This window comes from Beta vulgaris, chromosome 3 (assembly GCF_026745355.1).
Source record: "Beta vulgaris subsp. vulgaris cultivar EL10 chromosome 3, EL10.2, whole genome shotgun sequence".
Taxonomy (NCBI): Eukaryota; Viridiplantae; Streptophyta; class Magnoliopsida; order Caryophyllales; family Amaranthaceae; genus Beta; species Beta vulgaris.
In genome coordinates, this window is record NC_079204.1 from 31,047,503 (window position 1) to 31,071,361 (window position 23,859).

Below are 23,859 nucleotides of genomic sequence, written 5' to 3' on the forward strand. Positions count from 1 at the left end.
ACGGACTGCCCTCCGAAGAGGAAACGTCAAGGAATCAACCTAGACGAGTTGTTTTCTTAAGAAGATGGCTCGTCCGTACTCCCCTGGACGTACTGCTCCTCGAAGAAGCAATCCGTCCTGCCAATCACTCTGGACGAATTGCTCCTTGGATAGACGATTCGTCCAGGCTCCATCTTGACGGGTTACCCTCCAAAGGCCAGCTCAAAAAAAAAAAAAAAAAATTTACCAGAGTGTCGGCCCTCTTTTCGGCACCTGATTTACTGTACTCCTTCCATAGAGTGTCCGCAAATCTGGATGAGCTCATGTCTCCTATCCAAGACTTCCTTAGTTTGCTCCTGGCTGAATCTGCAAAAAGGAATGAAACGAGTGTTGGACGAATGATAAACAAGTCCAGAAATTTTTACTTAGAAAATTCTTAGTGGATATACCTCTGTCCTCGTCCTGCCGCAGGCCGGCAGCGACTAGGAAGTTATCATGGTAAAACATTTCCTTAAAGGGAATCCAATTGGACGGACCCTTGAAAGAAACATCTTCCATAGTATATTCCGAAATCCGGAAGTACTCCACCATCTCTTCGGCAGAGTTACTCTCCAGTTCCATATATGAGGCCATCCGTCCAGTGTTCGTGGTTGACCGGCTAAAATACCGAAGGCGGTTTGCCACCGTTTGCTGGGCCTGGACGAAGAGGAACTCGCCCTTCCATGAGTGCATCTTGGAAGTCTTATCCAAGACGTCAAGAATCCTTGACGATTGCACACGTCAGCCAACTTCCTTCAATGGTCCTAGGGACCTTGGCAACATAATGAATATGGGTAAAAGCGGCCAGAGAAGGGTCCTTTCCTTTTAAGTTGCAGACGGCCAGAAAGGTAAGGATGTTTTGCCAAGAGTTAGGGGAAGTTGATTAGTCCTATGCCATAGTAATGAAGAAGTTGGCTGATGAAAGGGTGAAGGGGAAAGCGCAGGCCGGCATCTAATGCCAACCGATAAACTGCAAAATGGCCGGGAGGAGCACTGAAAATAGTGTCCTCTCAGGCCGGGAAGGACAAAGTGGTAGCCGGGCATGGCATAGCCACTGAAAAAGGTCTAAGGTCCGAGCCTAATCGTCCAGCCAAGTGTTATCGGCCAGGATAAACCTAGGGTCAGAAAGGGGACCTAGCCGCCGTCTTATTTCAGACGAAGTGGTTGACGGCTCCTCTGAGCCACTAGCGGGGTTAGAGGAGCTAGCCGTCCTCGGCTCATCTGAATCGTCTTGTGCATGGACGGGCTGGGTTCTGGGGAGCCCCTGATTTCTGGTTCCTCCTCGGCATGCTCAGGAGAAGGAGTTTGATTGGCAGGACGAGCGCTTTGGGTCTCTCGTTCCCTTCGGCCGGAATTCGCCCAGTGGATTCCTCCCTTTCGGAGCTAGAGGCCGGCATGGTAACCCCTCTTCTGATGCGAGCCGTTTGCTTGACGCGCGCCAGATTACCCTGCACAGGTAAAGATTGGGTCGTCTGACTTTGTCGTCCATGGCTAAAGAAAAAGAATGCATGCCGGCCGAGATAGGACCAACTCTAGAAGATGCGAGGAAGTTAGGCCCTCTGTTCTAGGGTTAGCACCAACCCTTGAGCGGCCGTAATTGTTCGAGGAAGAGGACGAATCCATTTTCTTAAAATATGTGTGCAAACAAGAAAAAGGTTGAGAATATACCTGTAGAAGAAAGTTCGGACGAGCGTCAAAGATGACTTGAGGCTGGACGAGCAAAGTAAGACTTGGACGGGAGTTGTTCTTCTCTCTAAAGTTCAGTAAAAATCTGCAGAGTCTCTCTCTCTAGAAAATTTCTCAGCGATGTTAAAATGATTTCGGAGCGACTAAGGCACATATTTATAGAGGGGTGAAAATGACCTCCTCATCCGGTGAAAAGTAACCGTTATGCCTAGGGTTGACCTATGGAGACCGGCAAAATCGCGCCTCTTTTTTGAATGAAGGGGAAGGGCAGTTCCAGGTCGGTTAAAAGAGGAAGATTAACCGTCTTGGCGCCTAAAAGATAATAATTCCCTCTTTTAAGGGGCAAATGTTGTAGCCTAAAAAATCAACGGCTATCGTGCTGACACGTGGCCCCATCGGAGCCCTACATGTGGTATACATGCAGAGAGGTAAAAGTACAAAGGGTCTGGAAGTGGCAGGCCTAAAAGTACGTTTCTCTGAAGAAAGTGTACTAGAGGCCCCTCTTCTGGCCCCAAAAATCGTACTTAGGCCCAGTAAAAAGGATCTACACCTTTTTATGAAAGTGAGGTGTGCTGACCAATCAATTACTGCCACGTGTCCGCTACTTTGATTAGCCAATCAGATGCTCCAAATTAGGGTGACATCAAGGCACAGCAGTCATTTCAAACAGTATAAATAGTCCTTGATTTCAGGGTGAAAGGTACGTTTTTAGAGCATAGTACTGTTACTTGTCATAAATTCTTCTCTCTCTCTCTCTACTTTCTCTCTCTAAAAGTTCTTTACATCCCTGACATCTGACTTAAGCTTCGGAGGGGGAAATACCACCCAAACCTCCAGGGTGGGTCCCTTTTGTGCAGGTTGCTGGTCAAGAGTTTGCTTCGGGATTTGAATCAATCATTGTTGCACAAGTCTCCAATTATAAGAGCCCATCTTTGGGAGTGTGATATAAGTTTGCTAGTTTTACACAGCATAACATATAGCAAGTATCATTTCCTTTATAGGACGTCTGCCTCTGATTTCCAGATGATTGTCCCCAATTTTTATCAGAATGTTTAAAATTATTATTTCTTGGGGAAAATCGGCCTCTTCCACGTCCACGCCCTCGGCCACGGTAATTACCACGTCCTCTCCCACGACCGTTGTAATTACCGCGTCCACCATAATGTATAACATTTGCTTCTGGTGGATTAGAGCTTTCTATTGCATTTATCTCATGAGTGGCTGAAGACCCCGTAGGTCTAAGATTATGATTTTTCAGCAAAAGATCATTATTTTGTTCAGCCACAAGTAGTACTGAGATTAGCTCAGAGTACTTTTTGAAAGCTCTGAACCTGTATTGTTCTGCCAATATGATATTAGAGGCGTGGAAAGTGGAGAGCGTTTTGTTTATATTTGCTCTTCTGTGATGGGATGATCACAATATCTTAACAATGATACAATTCTAAACAATGTTGAATTGTAATCACTGACCGTTTTAAAATCCTGGAACCTCAGATTGGTCCAGTCATAATGTGCCTTTGGGAGAAGCACATTTTTGTGATGCCCATATCTTTCATTTAGGCTATCCCTAGTTCTTTTGGATCATCCACAAGTAGATATTCACTTTTTAAACTTTCATGTAAATGATGTCTTAGGAGGACTAAGGCTTTTGCCTTTTCTTGTACAGTCGCAATTTTAACTGATGCGCTGTTGTAGTTGCATCCCCTTGTTGGGTTGTCACATCTTTAATTGTATGTTCCAGTCCTTGGGCCTTTAAATTCATTTGGGCGTCCACCGTCCATTCTAAAAATTTTGCCCAGATAGATCTAGTATGTTAAATTGTCTTTTCACTAGATCTCCCATTCTTTTGACTACAAATAGGTAAATATTTGAAATTAGTAATGATGATAAATCACATATATATATTATCTCCCCCTGATTTATATCATTATATTATAGATAAATAATACAAACAAAAAAAACTAAAAATAGCGTACAACAATAATGAAGCTAAGCAAAAAAAAAAAAAAAACAGAAAATACCAAAAATAGAAACAAAATACAACAAGTGAATAAAAAAAAACTTCCTAAAATGCACTTAAAGACAAAAAAAAATTGATATTCATGTGCATTTTTCGCCATTCTTCCGGGGTTATGTATTAGGAGATATATCATTAATGCCATGAGGAGGAAAAAGAAACCGGCTATAAGAAATAAGTAGAGTTTTATTTTCCTAAAATCCTCTTCAAAAAAAGGAAGATGAGGGTGGAGGACGGTTGTCGTCGGGTTAAACATGGTGGCCGGAAGGTTGAGGAAGAAGGAAAAAAATTTGTGGGTTTAGAGAAAAAAAATCGGAAGAATAAGGGATATGTGTGTGAAAATGGGGATGGTAATCCGCTTTTATAGAGGGTTATCCCTAACTGTGCAGTTCATATACAGTTAAAAAATATACAACGCAATAAAGTTCTAATATTGACAAATATATTAGAGCATGCTAGTAAATTGGTATATAATATATGTAACTATAAATGCAAAAAAAGTAGAAGATTAGAGACAATAATATATAATAATGTTCTGAATGCTTGTTCCCTGCATACATACGACATTATTGCACATATAAGACATAATAATGCTATCATTCACTAGGCCGTCCATATAGGTGGCAATAAAAAAATTAACCTGTCCATATAGGCGGTTTAAGAGCAGATAAAATAAAATAACGTAAATAAAATGTCCTTGCCCTCCATGAAGGTGGCGTTAAAATTATTTGTTTTCTGCGTTAGTAGTATGGTGACGTTTACTACTAGTTTCTTCCTGTTCATCTCTATCTCTTTTATTACTGGGGCGGAGGTTGATTTTCAGCTGGTTGTATAGGAGGGTTATTATTGGTGTTGGAACAGGGGTTTGTGGGTTTTCTCTGGTATGAGTATTTGTACCGTTGTTACGGTTACTGGGTCGGGGCTGTATTACAGTTCCCCTCGCTGGGTTGGTAGTGAATGGCACATTGTTTCGCTCTATCCAAAAATAAATACCCGAGACAGAGACATTGTGTAAAACAATGTTAATCCCGTTACTTTGTTGGTCCATGTTCGGGTAGTAAAAGGGTTGGGCTTGGAGAAAAAAAATTTAAACTTAAAAACAAAATGGATGTAAAAATTTTAAAGATACCTTAAAAAAATTTCCGGTAGAACACTCGTGCTGATAACGTATTGTGAGAAATAGAGAGAGAAATTATGTAAATATATCAGAGAGTATTGTATTGCATTGATGTAAAGAACTGATTTCTTACATCGGTATTTATAGGCAAAAGTATACTGTTTTAACATTACATTTTCAATAATTTTTGCGCGGACGAAAAACTTTCCTAACATGCAGTAAATGCATGGCATGACATTCACTATGCTTGAACAGTGAAAATTTCCAATTCACTGTTTCTCAACACTATTCTCCAAAGAAAATTATTTAATCGGTTCTATAATAGTTATATTGGTGTCAATTCAGTTAATCAGTTTAGTTCTGGTTCAAACTAAATAGTCCAGTTAATTTCAGTTCAGTTAATTCAGTTCATTTTTCAGTTTCAATCCATAAAATTAATTTAATTTTCAGTTTAGAGTTTTCTTTTGGTTTGATCCGTACAGTTTTGGTTAAAACAGTTCACCTTTTACCTATTACTATCAGTTAAACAATTATTTCAGTTCGAATTCATCATAGGTTTGCCTAAATATGTTGGTTATGAAGTTATTTTTGTGGTTGTTGACAGGTTGAGCAAGTACATCCATTTTATGGCTTTAGCACACCTATTTACTACTTTACAAGTTGCTCAAGTATATCTTGATAATGTCTTTAAGCTTCATGGCTCGCCCAGAAGATTGTTAGTGACAGAAACCATGTGTTTCTTAGCAACTTTTGGACAAACTCTTCGGTTTACATGGTACAAAGTTCTTGTTATCTTCAGCCTACCATCCTCGGACAGATGGTCAAACTGAAGTTGTGAATAGGTGCTTAGGGAACCTATCTAAGGTGTATGTATAGTGAACAACCTAAAATTTACATGCTTGGTTATCTTTAGCTGAATGATGGTATAACACACAGTTCCATTCAGCAACTCAACTCATCCAATACGAGGTTGTTTGTGGCTAACCTCCACCTCTCCACTTGCCCTATCTAACTAGTGATTCTAATGTGGAAATATTAATAGGAGTCTTCAGAAGAGACAAGATATGATTGTGTTGCTTAAGTTTCATTTGTTGAGAGCTCAAACAATGATGAAACAACAAGCTGATAAAGTTAGATCTAATAGAGTATTTCAAGTGGGTGACTGGGTGTGGCTCAAGTTACAGCCTTACATGCAACAATTAGTCACTAGCAGGGTCAATCATAAGCTTGCTTCCAAGTTCTATGGGTCCTTTCAGATAGTTGCTGCAATTGGAGTTGTGGCTTACAACTTCAGCTTCCTGCCGAGGCTAAGATACATGATGTATTTCACGTTTCCCAGCCCAAGGCTTTCTGTGGAACCCGCCTATGGCTACCCACGTTCCTAAGTGGTTCGAGGGTCAAGAGGCTTCTCAGGTGCATCAACCTCTGGTTATCTTAGATACAAAGGTGGTCAAGTTCCAAAATCAGGATCAAGTGCAATATTTGGTTCAATGGGAGAACAGTTCTCCTACTGATGCTACTTGGGTAGTTGCTACAACTTTTGAAGATAGGTTGCCAAAGTTCATGCCTTCTCTTAACCTGGGGTCAAGTTCTCTTTAAGGGGGAGGAATGATAAGGGTTGTTACTCTTATCTTAGCGCCAACAAAATTTCAAATTCTATTATTTTTGTTTTAAACTTCTATTAATTAGTTGCAATCAGTTGTAAGTTGTAGCCATAAAGAGTTGTAATAATGAGTTGTACAGATTCATCAATTCATAAAATAAAATACAACTTTTCTCTCTACCTGAATTCTATTTCTCTATTTGGATTTCTAATTCTTTCTCTCTCTCTATCTTCCTCTCTTATTTGTTCTTCTAATTATGTCATTTTCATAAAGTGAGCTACATGTCACGTACCGACTCTTCCTTAGTCGCTATATGTGGCCTACTTGCTTCACAGTCCCGTCGGAAGGCAAGTCAAGGCACCCGATTGCTTTGCTAGGCTAGCTTGGCTAAGCTAAGTGTGCTGCATTGATTGGCTACGTATGAAAAAGATGGCTAGAAAAAAGATTTCTAAGGAATGCTCTTAGATTGCTTTGAGACAGAATACAAGTGTTGGATAATATGTACAAACAAGGAGGCATTGCCTATTTATAGGCCTCCATCCTTCGTTCCCCTAATTCTAGAATATTCCGCACCTCCTCAATTGGAGGCTTCTACAAAATGGAATCCTAGTACATTCTAGATAGTCTACAACATATATGTAGAGCAAGAAAAACTCTAGATACATTCCAGAAGTACCCTAGCCTAGAAGCTCACCTCTAAGACCTTGCTAGGCTCTTCTAGAAGCTTCTTGTGCACCACCAAGAATATCCGTGCACCATCACCTATTTTTGGGTCTCAAATTAGAAATCTGGCTCGATCATTATTTTCATTAGCCCAAAATATGGCGAACCGCTAAATTTGATCCCATTTGGAGCTCATTTGGCCCACCACTCGCCTTGTGGCGTTTTCAGCCTTCGTCGGGTCATCGCAAGGCGCCTAGCCCACTGCCGCTGCCAGCAATGCTGTTGGGCGTGGAATGGCATCCGTGACATACAACTCCCTTAACACATTACCATTGTACAAGCTAAGCGATAGGATTGTAACAAAGTGTTCCTAGAATTGAAGATTTGGTTCGACTGAAAAGCTTTCTGATAGCCCATAAATTAAACAATCAATGATATAAAAAAGAAGTTTCAGGTACTTAAGAAAGTTCCTACATCTCATACGTACAATAGGGAAAAAAAATTCACTTGCGTATATAGCTTAATTCAATTAATTTTGGTAAACTTGCCATGTTAAACAAAATTTGATCAATAAAAAACAAAGTAAAATACTAACAGTCGAGAATTATCACTCTTCCATTAGCATTTTCTCTGAAAATTTCTGAACTAATTCCATAAAAGGTTTTATGATGCTTCTTCTTTCCCCTGTTTCGCGAGTTATGATAAAACGCTCATTGTGAGTGGCCCTCTGCGCACTCACAGATGTATTTTAATAAAATATTGTGGAAAACATTATAATAATATTAAGTTAAAAAGTGACACCGACAACTTTTCACTCAAAAAGTACAATTGGTTATTGATAAGAACCCATGTTTGTATATTTGAAACCCTTATTATTGTTAAATCAACCCTTATTTGTGTATTTGAAACACATGTTATTGTTAAATCAACCTCTGTTTGTGAAAAAGTAAATATGTGATCTCTACCATAAAGCAAAAAATTACATTGATTTGTGTGTCCTATTCAGCTCCTCCCCCCCTCCCCAAAAAAGTACAATTTATTATTGATAAAAACCTTTGTTTGCGTATTGGAAACTTTGATTATTGTTAAACTAGTTGCATATGCACGCGATGCGTGCGTCGACAATCTTCTGTAGGTATATACAAATGGACATGCTTTTTTATCTAAAATTATTTTGGTAGTGATGTAAATTATTGAGGTTCTTTTGTAGATGTTATTATCTTTTTAAATTAAAGGTGAATGATTTTTAACTGTTTAATACCGTCACTAAAAAATTTGGTCGACGATCTAATGATTTCTTTTCAGCGACTTAAGTATATTTCTTTAACAATTATAAAAATAAACCGTATTGTTTGAACTTTGTATGAAATATTATATTAGTAAGATATATTGCTAACTTTTTCTGGTTGAAGATTCTAATTGATTTCGTGAATTGATTATTTTGAATCTAGTTTATCAAGTTATTAATGGTATTGCATATTCCATTTTTAACCTACTCATATGACAAGTTTCATTAATTTTCATTTTTTTATTTTTTATAAAAAGAAAAACACTGTTTTGTATTACTAGAGGGGTATTTTAGTCACTTCAAAAGAGGACACCACACCTCCTCCCTTGGCTTATATAATAGAGATCAATCCCTATTTGTGTGTCTGAAACTCATATTTTTATTAACTCAACCCCTGTTTGTGTATCCCTTTTCCCCTTCCATTCCCTAGTCAACTCCTTAATACCATCTTAACTTCATTCAAATTATTAAATTATCACTTTACCCTATTTTTAATACGTTCTCCGTTTTTTTTTCAGATGTTACACTTTTCAAATCACGGACTCCTAGATAATTTTTGGAGAGGAGAGAGATAGAGAGAATGAAAAATAAAAGGATCCCATATGAACATGTGATATGAGAGAGATAGGGAGAAATTATTACCCAAAATAAAAGTGTAACATCTAATTTAAAATTTCCTATAATAGAAAGTGTAACCTCTAAAAAAACGGAAGAAATATACAAATTACCCATTACCCTTGTGAGTAGACATGATCCCCCGCTTGTGATGAGCGTTTTATCACTGCTCCTGCTTAACCCTCAGCAATAATTCCATACATTCTACTTTGGATCTTAAGCACTTCTACCCCAAACTCATTGAGATGTATCCTCTGTAGGAACTAAAACCGCTAACAATATAAATTTAACTTATCCAGGAAAACCGGCGTGAAGATTTCACTGCCCTAAAGTTGAATTTGCCCCGCTACAACACACGGCCTCTTAGCAATCAACCTCCAGGGGTACAAGGTCTCTGCGTTTCCAGTGTAGATGGAAAAACAGATTGAAAACGATCTTGAATATTGCCCAGAGAGATATTTTCGAGAGAGGAAGAAGAAGGTGTTTATGAATTTCTGTGTGTTAATGAGAACAGTAACCTCTGTATTTATAGAAGAATAATAGGGTTAAAACGTGGTTACCAGCCGACACTTAGTGGGAGGAGATAATGGCACGTAATTAGGAAATAACGGCTCATTAAGGGAGGAAATCAGGGAAAAAACGGTAACCTAATTACTGGCTAAAAACAACAGATTTTTGACCCAAAACTTTAGTTAAGTTAAGTTTATTCCCCAAAGCCCAAGGCCCAAGGCCCAAGGCCCATGGCCCTAGCCCGGACCGGGCGGGCGCGTGCGTGTGGTGACTCCACTCACCGCATGCCCACTAAAAGTCCTTTTGTCACACAACTCAATGGGTATAGAAAGTGTAATGTATATAAACCCCTTACACTACCTATTATTCTATCAATGTGGGACTCTTCACATTCTCTTTTGAAGCAACTCTTGAGTTTCCTTTAAAATCATTTATTATAAACTCCAACAATCCCCCACATGATTCAAAAGAGGAAAACAGGAAAAAACAGGGCTGAAAACAAATGATCTGGGCAATAGATACTGAGTTTTGAAGTATCAATGTCTTATGGACTTGAATTGACACTCAGTGCATACAAATATGTCTTACTGTCATAAGAGGTAGATTTCTCTTTGAACCTTTCATGATAGTTAGCAAAACATAGTTGCGCACTCAACCTTTTTCAAATCAAGATACGTTCTCGCAAATATAATATAGATGCCCCACAATTAGCTGGATTCTCGTGAATGCTCTAGAGAGCCTAAGCCTTTGGACTCTCATAGGGGATTGGGCGTAACCCCCACATTCACATAGGTAAGTTCATCAAGTTTGTACTGTCACAAACCACCTCAAATAAGGCTATGAACTTATTAAGAGCTTATGCTCAACCTTACACATATAACAGTAATTTAAAACAAAATACTACATCACTTTTATTAATAGGAATGGTAGTAGTACACAATAACTTGAGTTGTTTTGTGATTTCGTTTGACCCTTTGAACTTAGGAATTCCTAAGAAGGGTATCCATCACAATTCACTCACCAATAGGCTTTAAACCCATTCCTTGTGCTGACTCCAGCACCATTTTTCTACAAAGGCCTTTGGTGAGAGGATCAGCAATATTCCTCTTGATTTTACATACTCGAGTGACAACACATTTTCTCTAATTAGATTTCTAACTATGGCATGCCTTAAGCGAATATGCCTTCTCTTTCCATTATAGGCTTGATTATTCGCTACCCCAATTGCTGCTTGCGAGTCACACCGCATAGAAACTGATGGAGCTGGCTTCCCCCACAATGGAATATCAGCAAGCAAACTCCTTATCCATTCAGCTTCTTGACCTGCCAATTCTAAAGCAATAAACTCAGATTCCATTGTAGATTTGGCAATACATGTTTGTTTTGATGATTTCCATGATATAGCTCCTCCAGCAAGAGTGAAAACATAACCACTAGTAGATTGTATCTCATCATTATCCGACACCCAATTAGCATCACAAAATCCTTCAAGAACACAAGGTGTCCTTTGATAATGTAGACCCAATTGGTAGTGCCTTTTAGATACTTCAACAATCTAATCAAGGCAACCCAGTGCTCCCGATTAGGATTGTGAGTATACCTGCTCAATCTACTAACAGCATAAGCTATATCAGGTCTAGTATAATTCATCAAGAACATTACACTTCCAATTATTTTTGCATATTGTTCTTGTGATATACTATCACCTTTATTCTTTTTCAAATGAATACTAGAATCATATGGGGTTTTCACAGGAACACAATCAAATTGATCAAACTTCTTTAATATTTTCTCAATATAATGAGATTGATTTAAAGATATCCATATGAAGTTCTAGTAATCTTTATTCCAAGAATAACATCAGCCTCTCCTAAATCCTTCATCTCAAAGCAGAATTTAGGAAGCACTTAGTTGTATTTACTACGTCTATATTGGTCCCAAAGATCAACATATCATCCACATATAGACATATGAAAACACAACCAAGTTCATCAATTTTGGAATAAACACAAGCATCAGAATCATTTACCAAAAAACCATTTGAAGTAATAGTTTGATGGAATTTATCATACCATTGTTTTGGTGCTTGTTTTAAACCATACAAAGATCTAATAAGCTTGCATACCTTGTCCTCTTGACCAGAACCTCACATCCTTCAGGTTGCTTCATATAGATCTCCTCATTTAACTCACCATTCAAAAATGCAATTTTCACATCCATTTGATGCACAATTAAATCATGAATAGATGCAAGTGCAATTAAAGCTCTAATGGTGGCTACCTTGGTCACAGGAGAATAAGTATCAAAGAAGTCTAACCCTTGTTTTTGGCGATGCCCTCCAACTACAAGTCTAGCCTTATACTTACTAAAGACCATCAGGCTTGCATTTCTTTGTAAAAATCCACCTACTGCTTAAGGCCTTACAACCTCTAGGAAGGTCTGTCAAAACCCAAGTGTTATTACTCATAATAGACTCTATTTCACTGTTAATAGCCTCTAACCAAAAACTTGAGTCTACCGATCTCATGGCCTCAGCATAGGTTCTCGGGTTCTCTTCTAACACAAAAGCATTGATATCTTGCTCATCTAAGCACTCTTTTTCAGCTAGAAAGGTAGTAATAAAATCAGGTCCGAAACTAGACTCAGTTCTAGCTCTCTTACTCCTTCTAGGTTCTAAGGTCTCACTAGATGATGCAATGTCACGATGCAAAACGAAGAAGATGCAGCAGGCAAGCATGATTGCAAACTAACTTTCATAGGAAATATATGCTCAAAAAATTCAACATCTCTTGACTCTCTAATAGGACCAAAACCAGATGCATCCTTAAGAATGAGTCTATATGCAGCACTGTTAGACGAATAACCAATAAAAATACCATCTACAGTCTTAGGTCCAATTTTACTCGTTTGAAAGTCAGGAAGTCCTATCTTCCCCAAACACCCCAACACTTTGAGGTATCCCAATTCGGCTTGAAGCCTTTCCACAATTCATAGGGAGGTCTTATCTAACTTCTTATGGGGAACTCGATTAAGGACATAACAAGCAGAAAGGATAGCTTCACCCCACATATTAGTAGGCATACCTGAACTAATAAGCATAGCATTCATCATATCTTTAAGAGTTCTATTTTTCCGCTCAGCTATTCCATTCTGTTCTGGGGTATAAGGGCTGTAACCTCATGAATAATCCCATTAGACTCACAAAATTTCTTAAGGGAAATACCATCATATTCTCCACCCCTATCTGATCTCACCCTTTTAATCTTAAGGTCCAATTGGTTCTCTACTTCGGCTTTATAAATAAGAAATTTTTCTTCTGCCTCATCCTTAGAACTCAATAAATAAACCTTAGTATAACGAGAAAAGTCATCAACAAAAGTAATATAGTATTTCTTTCCTCCCCTACTCATGGAATTCTTAAAGTCACCTAAGTCACTATGGACTAACTCTAATAAAGTAGAGGAACGGGACACATTTTTGTTGAATGCTTTCTTAGGGTGCTTAGCTTCTACACACACTTCACATTTATCAAAAGAAGTATTGCTAAAGTAGAAATAAGACTAAGTTTTTAGCCTTTTAATAGAGGCAACATTCACATGACCTAGTCTAGAATGCCATAAAGAAACAGACTCAGCAATATAAACAGAAGCAGTAGAGTTTTTATTATCAATAACAACATCCAAAACAAAAAGTCCAGCATTACAAAAGCCTTTACCCACAAAAATACCATTTCGGTTAATACAAGTTTATCAGATTCAAAAGATAACTTAATCCCAGCTTTGTTTAAAAGTGAACCAGAAATGAGATTTCTGCGGATATCAGGAGCATGCAGGACATTCTGCAAAGCAATGGTTTTCCCGGATGTTAATTTCAGGAAAACCTTTCCTTTGCCTAAAACACTCACAGTGCTTGAGTTTCCCATGAAGATGCATTCTGATTCTGGAACTCTCTGGTATTCCTGGAATGCTTCTTTGTTGGCACAGATATGACGGGTCGCACCAGTATCCACGATCCATTCTGAAACATTGCTTACCAGATTTACCTCGGACACCACAGCAGCAATAACATCATCATCTTCAGCAAGGTTGGCTTGAGGTTTGCCATCTTTGGATTTGACTGGAGTTTCCTTCCTTTGACGGCACTCCTTGGCAGCAGGCCCATACTTACCACACACAAAGCAGTTACCCTTAAATTTACCTTTTCCCTTGAATTGTTGTTATTCTGCCTGGTACCATGAAACTGATTTTGACCTTTGCCTTTTGGTCCTTTACCTGCAGCAGTCTTATTTCCACAAGATTAGCAGAATAGAAGAATGATCAACTGATTTTCCCTTTATTTGGATACGGTTCTGCTCCTCAATTTTTATATGGGACACTAACTCTTGAAGGGTAAAATCTTTCTGCCTATGTTTTAAGGAATGAACAAAATTCTCCCAAGAAGCAGGCAATTTTTCTAGAAGGCAATTGGCTTGGAAAAGGTCAGGAATAGCCATACCCTCGGCAACAATATCAGCACATAAATGTTCATACTCATGAACTTGATCAAGGACAGGTTTCTCATCATTCATAGAAAATTTCAACCAACGACTACACGCATATTTTTAGTCCCAAAATCATCAGTCCCATACTTCGCATTCAAACCATCCCAAATCTCCTTAGCATTTTTAGACTTACTATAAATCAGATAAAGGGAAGCAGTCATATAATGCAATAACATCCCACGACAGGTCTTATTATCTTTTACGAAATCCCTAACAGAATTTTCAGGAGCAACATCAACAGCAAACAATAATCAACACCAATCTGACCCAAGAAAAATTCCATTTTATCAGACCACATCCTATAGTTTTTCCCATCAAAAGGTTCTAACTTTGACATATCAGGGACAAAGGGATTGGTTATAGGAACAACATTTAAAATACGGGTACCTTCATCAGGAATATTAGCAGCTATAGTTCCGAAAAATAGAAAAAATATTTCGGAAAATTCAACTTTAGAATGTAGGAACTAAAACCGCTAACAATATAAATTTAACTTATCTGGAAAACCGTGGCGTGAAGAATTCACTGCCCTAAAGTTGAATTTGCCCCGCTACAACACACGGCCTCTTAGCAATCAACCTCCAGGGGTACACGGTCTCTGGTTTCCAGTGTAGATGGAAAAACAGATTGAGAACGATCTTGAATATTGCCCAGAAATGATATTTTCGAGAGAGGAAGAAGAAGGTGTTTATGATTTTTTGTGTGTTAAGAGAACAGTAACCTCGTATTTATAAAAGGATAATAGGGTTAAAACGTGGTTACCAGCCGACTTAGTGGGAGGAGATAATGGCCACGTAATTAGGAAATAACGGCTCATTAAGGGAGGAAATCAGGGAAAAAACGGTAACCTAATTACTGGCTAAAAACAACAGATTTTTGACCCAAAACTTTAGTTAAGTTAAGTTTATTCCCCAAGGCCCAAAGGGGCGCGCGCATGTGGTGACTCCACTCACCACATGCCCACTAAAAATCATTTTGTCACACAACTCAATGGGTATAGAAAGTGTAATGTATATAAACCCCTTACACTACCTATGATTCTATCAATGTGGGACTCTTCACATTCTCTTTTGAAGCAACTCTTAAGTTTCCTTTAAAAGCATTTATTATAAACTCCAACATCCTCAGCCCTACTCAACGGACTGCCATGCTAGCAAACATTCACAAACTAATCCTCTTACCGCCCTGGGCGCTGATATACATAAGTAGGTAACAAGTACACATAGCAGTCATAAATCACTAGCCCACCCAAGGTCTAATAAACTGAAGGTCCTATAGGTAACTGTGTTGAATATAGGTATACTCCCCCTTCTTTGAACCATAGTGCATATTACGAAATTACAAGGCAAAATGTCGGATATAGAAAGAAAATCAAAGTGTACGATATCACATTAAGTTTAATCAGTGAAAATAAAAAAATTAAGAAGTCATAATACAGGTTGGGGTAGGACAATTACAAATTTACAGTGTAGATTAGACGCCACAATTTAGACAGGAAGTCAATACTAACAAACTCCCATTATTAGCCCATGATTTCCATCATTCCACGGCTAAAAAAGTATTATTTCTCATTTCCCTTGAATGAACTCAAAAAACTAATTACAGATTCATACACTGCAACTCCCCTTAAATATACAGCATCTTGCAGGAACTGCAAGGAAAAATTCACAATTAGCAATTTTTTTCACAACAAAGTACAAAAATCACAGGATGAGAATCAGGATGCATGATAGATATCAAGTTATCAACATACCTCATTATGATCATGAAGCAATATTGGAGTATTTGCCATCGGAGAAAACCCTAAAGCGGGGATGCCCCTCTGTCTCATATATCTAGCATCAGTTGTCGAAGCCAAGATTTCAGGGTTCCCAAGTTTTCCTCCGACCGCTGTAATAGCTTGCACAAAAACAGACCACCACGGGTTGGTATCATCAGTTGACGTCATCAAGGGGTGGCCCAAGAAGTCCCTATTCGGTCCTTTTTCAACAATCTGGATGAGATGCATATAAATAATACCTATACTCAATATAGCAAGTAGTTGCAAGATAATTAAAGAGGACAACTGGACAAATAAGCTTATAAGACGGCATAGGAAGAGCCAAGCCTAAAAAAGTATGAAGAAACAGAGAAGATAGAACAGCCAAAATTTTAGTCCCAAGCTCCTACACAGAGTATCAATGCATATCAACAATTGAGACGACTTGCCTACCTACTAATGTCTTCACACAGATACAATGAAAAGGCAAGCCATTACTAACTATAATGCTCCAAGCACCTAAACGCAATACCAACACATTCCCAAGTCTCAACCAGGAAATTGTAACAAATGAGGAGATTGAGGACATAGGCATCATATGTGACATGACTATAAATCTAAGCCATATATTTCCACTTACAAGGAGTTTTTGTAAGGTCACTGGAGTATGGCCTTGAAAAGGGCTTCCTTTGCCAATTTTGAATGTCGCATCAAGTGCTTAGAGATCAGGGAGACTCAACATTCTTGTACCTCGCATTCCCCATTACTGTCTTGTAAGTAACTTCTGATATGACGTATAAACTATTTCAGAGCAGTCAAGCTCAAGTATTCACACGATAATTGTTACAAAAAAGCTTCCAGTAATTTTATTGTCCTCCAACATTTGAAACTGGTTGCCAGCTGCTCCTATCTAGGCATATATTCTCAATATCAACTCGTCATGTCATATGTACACTGTTAGACCTTCAAAGACTTCTGGAGAAGAGGGAGTTCCCGCATAAATTTCCTTTCAAGTTCTCATTCTGCTGCCTTAATTATGGCCTTTCTAGGAGAATCAATCTCATGTATCCCACAAGTATCATGATAGTGATTTATGATCTTTTAAGTGGGAATCTGAAGGCACTTGGAACCAGGTGATTGTGTCCCATATAGTTGACATGAACCTCCAGCCATTCATATTAATATTTTCAGTTAGTGTCAGCTCTCTCCAGAACATGACTGATAGCCTCCATCAAGGGTCTTGAGAAGGAGCATAATAGTCTTCAAAAAGAATTTCCTAGGGAAGATTTTCAATTGAATGCCATTTATGATGCAAAAAACATGTAGAAGAATGAAGAATCCCTACATTCCGTTTGTTTCAATATATATAGGGGAAATGAAATCTAAACTATTAAAACAGCAGAGAATGTCCTGCCCAGAAGAAGCTTAAGAAACCCAACGCTTATCCACTAGATATATTGTAGTCTAAATTTCAAACGATAGCCGCGCTAGTACAAGCATCAGTTATAACATCAAGAGAACAACTGCATTCAGAAAACTCTCAGGGAGACAAAATCAAAGGCCGGAAGACTTATAACATCAGATATCAGCAAAAATGAAAGACAGAAATATATATCACTAGCACTTGATACAAATTAATATGTTCAAAACATCGCATAAGCATTATAGTTATCCCCAACCTATTCCTACTTCAAAAAACAATCAGTAAGGATTCATAAATCTTCCACCAAACTAGTTAGCATGAACACCAATTACATGATCAATAAACAAGTTAGCATGAAATATAGGAAAATATACCACATAGAACTCAAACTCATTGGGGAGCCGGGGGGTGAAAGCACCAAATCAGAATGATGGAGAACAAAAAAAAAAAACCTTGAATGTCATATTCCTTGATGCAGGAGCCCATTCATGAGCAATTCTATTTCTAATAAGCTCCAGATCCGCAGTGGGCGGCAACCGAATATCAAACCCTGCCTCAGCCTCTGATGGCTGCATGTTCATAGCAAATCCCTGCATCACAACTCATTTTTCAGATTGACAATATATAAATAAGTAAATAGATGTTGTATTTGTTGTGTTGAAGGTGTTGTAGTGTGTTATAATATAACAGTTAGAGATTACGACTTACGAGTTCCACAAAATTAATAACAATAACACAGAGAGAGAGAGAGAGAGAGTCACACTAACATTAGAGGTTTGAATTCCAGCATTCAAAAACACAGGATTCACAGAGATGACTTGAGAATTAGCGGCGTAACCTTTCTTTACCAAATCAAATTGAGAGTCCCTGAATTTGGTAATAATCTCAATACTGATCATCAAATTCTCCATGGCACTATTATCATACATCCTAGAGCCATGCCCCGGAGGTCCGACTGCCTTAATCGTGACATGCCACGGCGAACGATCAGCGTAGAAAACCCGAAAGTCGTCAGTTGGCGAGGCCTGCCCCTCATCCATGACAAATCCCACATTGAGTTCCTGAAATTCCTTAGACTCCGCCAACTTAGCTGCCCCATCAACGCCCCCAATTTCCTCGTCGGGTACATATGATAGGTGGACGGTCCTAATAGGCTGCTCAACCCCGCGGAGTTCCCGAAGGTTCCGGATGGCCTCGAGATACTGCATGCCAATACACTTGTCATCTTGAGCACCACGGCCAAATATCTTCCCATCGGCAGCTCGTACAGCAGAAAATGGAGGATGGACCCACTTGCTGGGCTCTGCTGGGACGGAGTCCAGGTGGGAGTTGAAGAGGATAGAAGGGAGGTCGGGCCTTGAACCGGGCCAGGTGATGATGAGTACTGGTTTTCCGGAGATGAACTCTAGTATGCGGGCCTGGAGCCCGATGGAGCGGGCTTGAGCTGTGAGGAAGGAGACTGGGGCGGTGTAGTTTGGATTCGGGTGGGATGTTTTGAAACGCAGGTAGGTTTGGAATCGGGTGATGATGGGATTTTGTTGATCTTCTTCATGTTCATGTTCTTGTTGAGTGGAGTTTAGACGAGAGACGAGGAGTAAGATGAGGAAGATGGAAAAGGAGATAGTATGGTGGTTTCCCATCTTGGGTGGTGAATGGTGACTCACTCACTGACTGGTGAAAAGAGGGGAGGTAAACACTAAACAGTGATTCAGTGATGGGTTGAGAGCATGTAGAAACTCAACTTTTCTTCTTTCCTGTTTCCGGCAAATATTCAGATTGGAAAATAATATCTTTCAATATGTGTGTCAGTGTGTCCCTCTTCTTAGTAGACGTATTTTTTTGTTTTTTTTAATAAGGGAAGATAAATAATCCTTCCGGCCCGTTTGGTAGCCGGGACTAAAAGGGCTGGAATGGTAATGAAAATTTCATTACCGTGTTTTGGATGTTTGGTAATTTGGAATGGTAATGCCTAGTAATAAGATCTAGTAATGAAATGGCATAATTATCCTATTTTTATTACCAGTTAGATACCTGGTATTAGAAGGGAATGGAAATGCGTCATTCCTAAGGTAATGAACAACACGCGCGCGTGTCTTCATTAAAGTTGAACGGCTAGGAATTAACACGCGCAATATAAAAGCCCTAATTTTCTCTCTCCTCTCATAATTTCATCTCAGCCGATCAAAAACCCTAGTTTTCTCTCTCCTTTCATATCTACATCAATGGCTGCCGGATGATTTCATCACGATTTGCTCGAAATTTTAGTTGAATTGAAGTGAATCACAGGTGAGATTTTTAGTCATTTGAATAGATTTTCGGTAAATAAATTTGTGTTAAAATTTTCGACGAAGATTTCAGTCCTTTTGATTTGTTTTCTTCTAGTTTATATTTTCTCTTCGAATTTGAGAGTAGATCTATCGTTTTTATCTTCATAGTTTGTAGCTGATTGTCGTTGAATTCCAATTTGTTCTTTGTTCAATTATAAATGTATGTGAATCTACTTGTTCTAATCTGCTTGTTTTCTTTCAAATCTGCTTGATTTGAGTGTGAATATGCTTGTTTTAATTTGCTTGTTTTCTTTCAAATCTGATTGTGTGAATCTGATTGTTCTAATTTACTTGTTTTCTTTCAAATCTGATTATGTGAATCTGCTTTTGGTACTTGACTTTCATGGATTTTTGCCTTAAAATAGGTTTACAACGTCAATAACAATCTGTATCTATCCTACTTTGCAAGGGTTGCTATCTCGGACAAGTGTAGTGTAAGTACACCAGCCTAACTCGGTTTCTGTTTTTGCTGTGTTGTTGTATGCCATTCCCTGTGTGCAGCTTGCATGATATGATTAAATTACTTGGAAGTAATTCTTCCTTAGGTTATCAAAAGCCTGATAATAAGTGCCTGATAAGCTATGACATTGAAGAGCGCAAAAGGATGAACAATCTAGATTTATGTATTTGCTTCCTGGCCATATTTCTGTTACCCGTTTCTCAGGATGTTGTTCTGGCTGTAGGATGTGTCCACAATGATTAACATTGATAAAATTTTGATACCGAATTTATTCCAAGTAATTTGCTTAATTTTGAAGATGAACTTTCTGGTTTTGGTTATTAATTTGGCAAGAGTAGTGAAAATGGGTTCTTCTAATCTCTCTGATTGTGTGAATCTGATTAATTTGCTTTTCTTTCAAATCTGGTTATGTGAATCTGTTTTTGGTACTTATATTTCTAAAGCAGACTGTGAAAAAACATTGTATTATAGCATGAAGCAATCATAAGTATTTGCCTATCAATCTTGTGGGTAGATCATATATGCATTCACAAAATGTCACATATGATTGCAGGTTAATTAAGTTAACTACTACAGTCCTTTATCCTCTGCTTAAATTTTACATCCCCACCATGTTATTGTAGCCTATGTCCATATATCATAGTTAAAAGCATCATATGTAAATATGGGGTGTGTTCAATACATTTGATTTTGACCAACCTGAAGTAATATGAACTTATTTAAATATGTTCCTGGACTTGTTTTAGAACTTGTTAAAACTTATTGGAACTTGTGTAAATTGATGTGCTAGTGCAACAATAAATGCTTATATTATGCTATGAATTTTTTCCCCAGTGATGGCACGCCTTCAACGGTCTCCTAGGGAATTTTGTTTTTATGGTTTGCTATGAAGAGACGTAGCATAAGAAGAGTGATCGTTATGATATTAATCATGTTGACTTATATTTTAAGGAGACGAGTACGAAGGATGTTGAGGGAACCTAGTACATATAATCCAATTTATAGACTAGCACATTTAGATCGCATGATAGTTCGAAGTGATATCGCTTGCATTGAACAACTTAGGATGGATCGTCACACATTTAACATCCTTTGTTCATTGGTTCGTGAAATTGGAGGGTTAAGAGATACTAAGAATATGGTAGTGGAGGAAATGATGGCTATGTTCTTGCATATCCTTGCATTTGAGGAGAAAAATAGAGAGATTAAATATGATTTTCAGAGATCGGGAGAAACAATTAGTAGGCATTTTCATGATGTTTTAAGAGCAGTACTTAAACTTTCGAGAGTTTTACTCAAGAAACCCGAGCCGATTCCTGAGGATAGTACTGATGAAAGGTGGAAGTGGTTTAAGGTAACAATATGTCCTTTTTTCCATTTATTGAAAGGGTTAGTTCTTTACTTGTAAATTTAATAACTAATACTTGCTTATTTTTTTTTTAGAATTGCATTGGCGCTTTAGATGGGACTTTAATTGATGTGACTGTTCCTGTTGATGACAAATCAAGATATAGGTCAAGAAAAAATACTATTTCTACCAATGTTTTAGGTGCATGTGCACCAGATTTGCAATTTATATATGTGCTAGCTGGTTGGGAAGGTTCTGCGGCCGATGGAAGAGTACTTCGAAGTGCTTTAGAGAGAGATAACGGGTTGAAAGTTCCTAGGGGTGAGATGTCAAATTTTTAGTATTTGGATTCAAGTTTATATAGAAGTGGATTATATTGAATTTTGTTTCTTTTTCTCATTTTACATAGGTAATTATTATCTAGCTGATTTGGGGTATAAACATTGTGAAGGCTTCCTTGTCCCATATAGAAATATACGTTATCATGAATGGAGAAGGGGAAATGAGCAACCAAATTCAAAAGAAGAGTTATACAACATGAAGCATGCTTCAGCTAGAAATGTGATTGAAAGAGCATTTAGATTATTGAAAATGCGATGGGGAGCTCTTTCTAAAGGCACAAAGTACCCCCTCAACACTCAAATAGATATTATATTAGCATGTGTTTATATACACAACCTCATTTGCCAACAAATGGGGGTTGATCCTATGAAGCAGAGTCAGATGAATTTATGCAAGAATTTGATGATGATGATGATGATGAAAATGATGTGGACTTGATTCAAACTTGTGAGACTTCCCCTGCATGGACTATCTTTAGAAATAATTTAGCACAAGATATGCATAATGTATGGATGGCTAGGAGACATCATCAGTGATGATTAGTTTATGACTTACTCCATGTATGGATGAGAATACTAGCTTTTAATTTGTATTTTTACGTTTTGTTTAATGGAAGTTGTTATCCTCTCTTTTTTTGTTACAACATGAAATGAAGCATGATTCTTTGTCGTTTTTATCAGGAGGTTTTAAAGTTGTCTTGATTATATTTCAAGTGCTTGAATTGGATGCTTGCATTGTAGTGATATAGTTGTTTAATTTAGGTGTGATTTTTTATTATTATTATTGTTGATGTTGTTGACTCTTTTTAGAGGAGAAAATGGGTGATGATGCAAGAGGCAGAGGAAAGAATAAGAGAATGTGGACATCGATAGAGAGAGTGCTCTAGTTGATATCCTTGTTGATATGCAACATTCAAATTGGAAGTGTGACACTGGCTACAAAACAGGTTATCAATCTCATATCGAGAAAAAAATGCTTGAGAGATTCCCTTACTGTGGTTTGAAAGGTAAGCCGCATATTGAATCTAAGATCAAGATTTTGAAGAGGCAACTAGGGTATATCCTTGAAGCTCAAAAGCAAGCTTGCGGGTTTGGTTGGGATGACGAGATGAAAATGATTACCGGTGAAAAAGAGGTTTTCATGGGTTGGGCTCAGGTAAGTCAATATTGCAAAGCTCTCAAAATTCAATTAATCTGTTCTTCTTCTTACATTCTTGTTGTCCACTATTTAAATCTATATCATACTCATGATATTTTGGTGTTGATATTGGTACTATTCTAGTGTTGGTTTGAGGGTTGTTTGGTTATTGTGGTTCAAGTGTTGATTGGGTTATTTGTTTAGGGTCGTGATGGGGCTTCCGCTCTTTATATGAAGCCTTTTCCACTTTATGAGAAGTTATGTGAGATTTATGCCAAGGATCGTGCAAGTGGGAGTATGTGTAAGGGCCCTGGAGATGAAGAAGGAGATATCAACAATGAGGGTGACAAGCAAGGTGATGGCTCGACTAGCTCTACAACTCAAGCAATTGAACCTTCTAGTAGTAGAGGAGATCGTAAAAGAAGAAGGGAAATAGAAAATGAGGAGCTTGGTGGATGTCAAAAGCACTTGTTTCTCTAATTGATGTTGAGAAGGAGTCCACCGCGGTTATGAATGATTTGAAGAAAACATTTATGCGTGATGTGGAGATTGGTGAGAAGAGAACCAAGCTTTTTCAAGCTTTGAGCGGACTTGAAGAATTGTCTCCTATGGAAATTGTTGAAGCTTCAACATCTATCGGGTTTGATGATAAAAAGGTTGAACTTTTCTTTAGTATGCCTGATGATTTCAAAGTTATGTTTGTCAAATGTCAATTAAAAAAGTAACTAGGATCGATGAATGGAAGACATATTTAGTTTTTCTATCGAAGAGATGTGGTTTGTTGTTTGACTAAATTGTTGTAAGTAATGACTTGTTGTTTTTGTGGCATGGACTTATGATTAACTAGTAATTTTGAAAAAAACTTGAAGATCATATGTTTTCAAATATATAATTGTTTGATGTTATAGTTGGTTGCAATTTTCATTTCCATTTATATAAAAAAAAAATGAGTTTTGTAATATTTTGTTATGACACAAATCAGTACTTCCACTTTCTTGTAGTAGT

At 38.0% G+C, this 23,859-nt stretch overlaps 4 protein-coding genes across 4 annotated transcripts; 2 read left to right on the forward strand and 2 right to left on the reverse strand.

Moving 5' to 3' along the window:
• Positions 1-12,506: 12,506 nt before the first annotated feature.
• On the reverse strand, positions 12,507-14,085 carry LOC130590790 (uncharacterized). Its single transcript, XM_057393348.1, has 5 exons — positions 13,863-14,085; positions 13,716-13,789; positions 13,246-13,662; positions 13,120-13,124; positions 12,507-12,687 (listed from the first exon to the last, which is right to left on the reverse strand). Exons 1-5 carry the CDS (start codon positions 14,083-14,085, stop codon positions 12,507-12,509), a joined length of 900 nt encoding a protein of 299 aa, XP_057249331.1.
• A 1,333-nt stretch (positions 14,086-15,418) lies between these two features.
• On the reverse strand, positions 15,419-19,044 carry LOC104906914 (uncharacterized). The gene is made up of 4 exons (XM_010695744.3): positions 18,008-19,044; positions 17,693-17,830; positions 15,812-16,051; positions 15,419-15,709 (listed from the first exon to the last, which is right to left on the reverse strand). The coding sequence occupies exons 1-4, from the start codon at positions 18,878-18,880 to the stop codon at positions 15,620-15,622; spliced, it is 1,341 nt and encodes a 446-aa protein (XP_010694046.1). The 5' UTR covers positions 18,881-19,044; the 3' UTR covers positions 15,419-15,619.
• Positions 19,045-19,894: 850 nt separating this feature from the next.
• Positions 19,895-23,343, forward strand: LOC125495588 (uncharacterized). The gene is made up of 3 exons (XM_048640351.2): positions 19,895-20,001; positions 22,527-22,872; positions 23,059-23,343. Exons 2-3 carry the CDS (start codon positions 22,621-22,623, stop codon positions 23,332-23,334), a joined length of 528 nt encoding a protein of 175 aa, XP_048496308.2. The 5' UTR covers positions 19,895-20,001; positions 22,527-22,620; the 3' UTR covers positions 23,335-23,343.
• LOC109136415 (protein ALP1-like) lies at positions 21,052-22,155 on the forward strand. Its single transcript, XM_019252504.2, has 3 exons — positions 21,052-21,381; positions 21,471-21,696; positions 21,785-22,155. The coding sequence occupies exons 1-3, from the start codon at positions 21,052-21,054 to the stop codon at positions 22,153-22,155; spliced, it is 927 nt and encodes a 308-aa protein (XP_019108049.2).
• Positions 23,344-23,859: the final 516 nt, after the last annotated feature.

Bases quoted from the DNA above. Each gene is read 5' to 3' on its own strand.
- LOC125495588 (XM_048640351.2), top strand. From the start codon at position 22,621: ATGCAACATTCAAATTGGAAGTGTGACACTGGCTACAAAACAGGTTAT. The intron at 22,873-23,058 runs GTAAGTCAATAT...TTATTTGTTTAG, and splicing joins TTTTCATGGGTTGGGCTCAG to GGTCGTGATGGGGCTTCCGC.
- LOC130590790 (XM_057393348.1), bottom strand. From the start codon at position 14,085: ATGAATGATGAGAAACCTGTCCTTGATCAAGTTCATGAGTATGAACAT. The intron at 13,790-13,862 runs GTATCCAAATAA...AGACTGCTGCAG, and splicing joins AAAAATTGAGGAGCAGAACC to GTAAAGGACCAAAAGGCAAA. The intron at 13,663-13,715 runs GTAAATTTAAGG...CCTGCTGCCAAG, and splicing joins ACAACAATTCAAGGGAAAAG to GAGTGCCGTCAAAGGAAGGA.
- LOC104906914 (XM_010695744.3), bottom strand. From the start codon at position 18,880: ATGGGAAACCACCATACTATCTCCTTTTCCATCTTCCTCATCTTACTC. The intron at 17,831-18,007 runs GTTAGTGTGACT...GTTGTGATGCAG, and splicing joins CTGGAATTCAAACCTCTAAT to GGATTTGCTATGAACATGCA. The intron at 15,710-15,811 runs GTATGTTGATAA...TTTTCCTTGCAG, and splicing joins TGCTTCATGATCATAATGAG to TTCCTGCAAGATGCTGTATA.
- LOC109136415 (XM_019252504.2), top strand. From the start codon at position 21,052: ATGATAGTTCGAAGTGATATCGCTTGCATTGAACAACTTAGGATGGAT. The intron at 21,382-21,470 runs GTAACAATATGT...TTTTTTTTTTAG, and splicing joins AAAGGTGGAAGTGGTTTAAG to AATTGCATTGGCGCTTTAGA. The intron at 21,697-21,784 runs GTGAGATGTCAA...CATTTTACATAG, and splicing joins CGGGTTGAAAGTTCCTAGGG to GTAATTATTATCTAGCTGAT.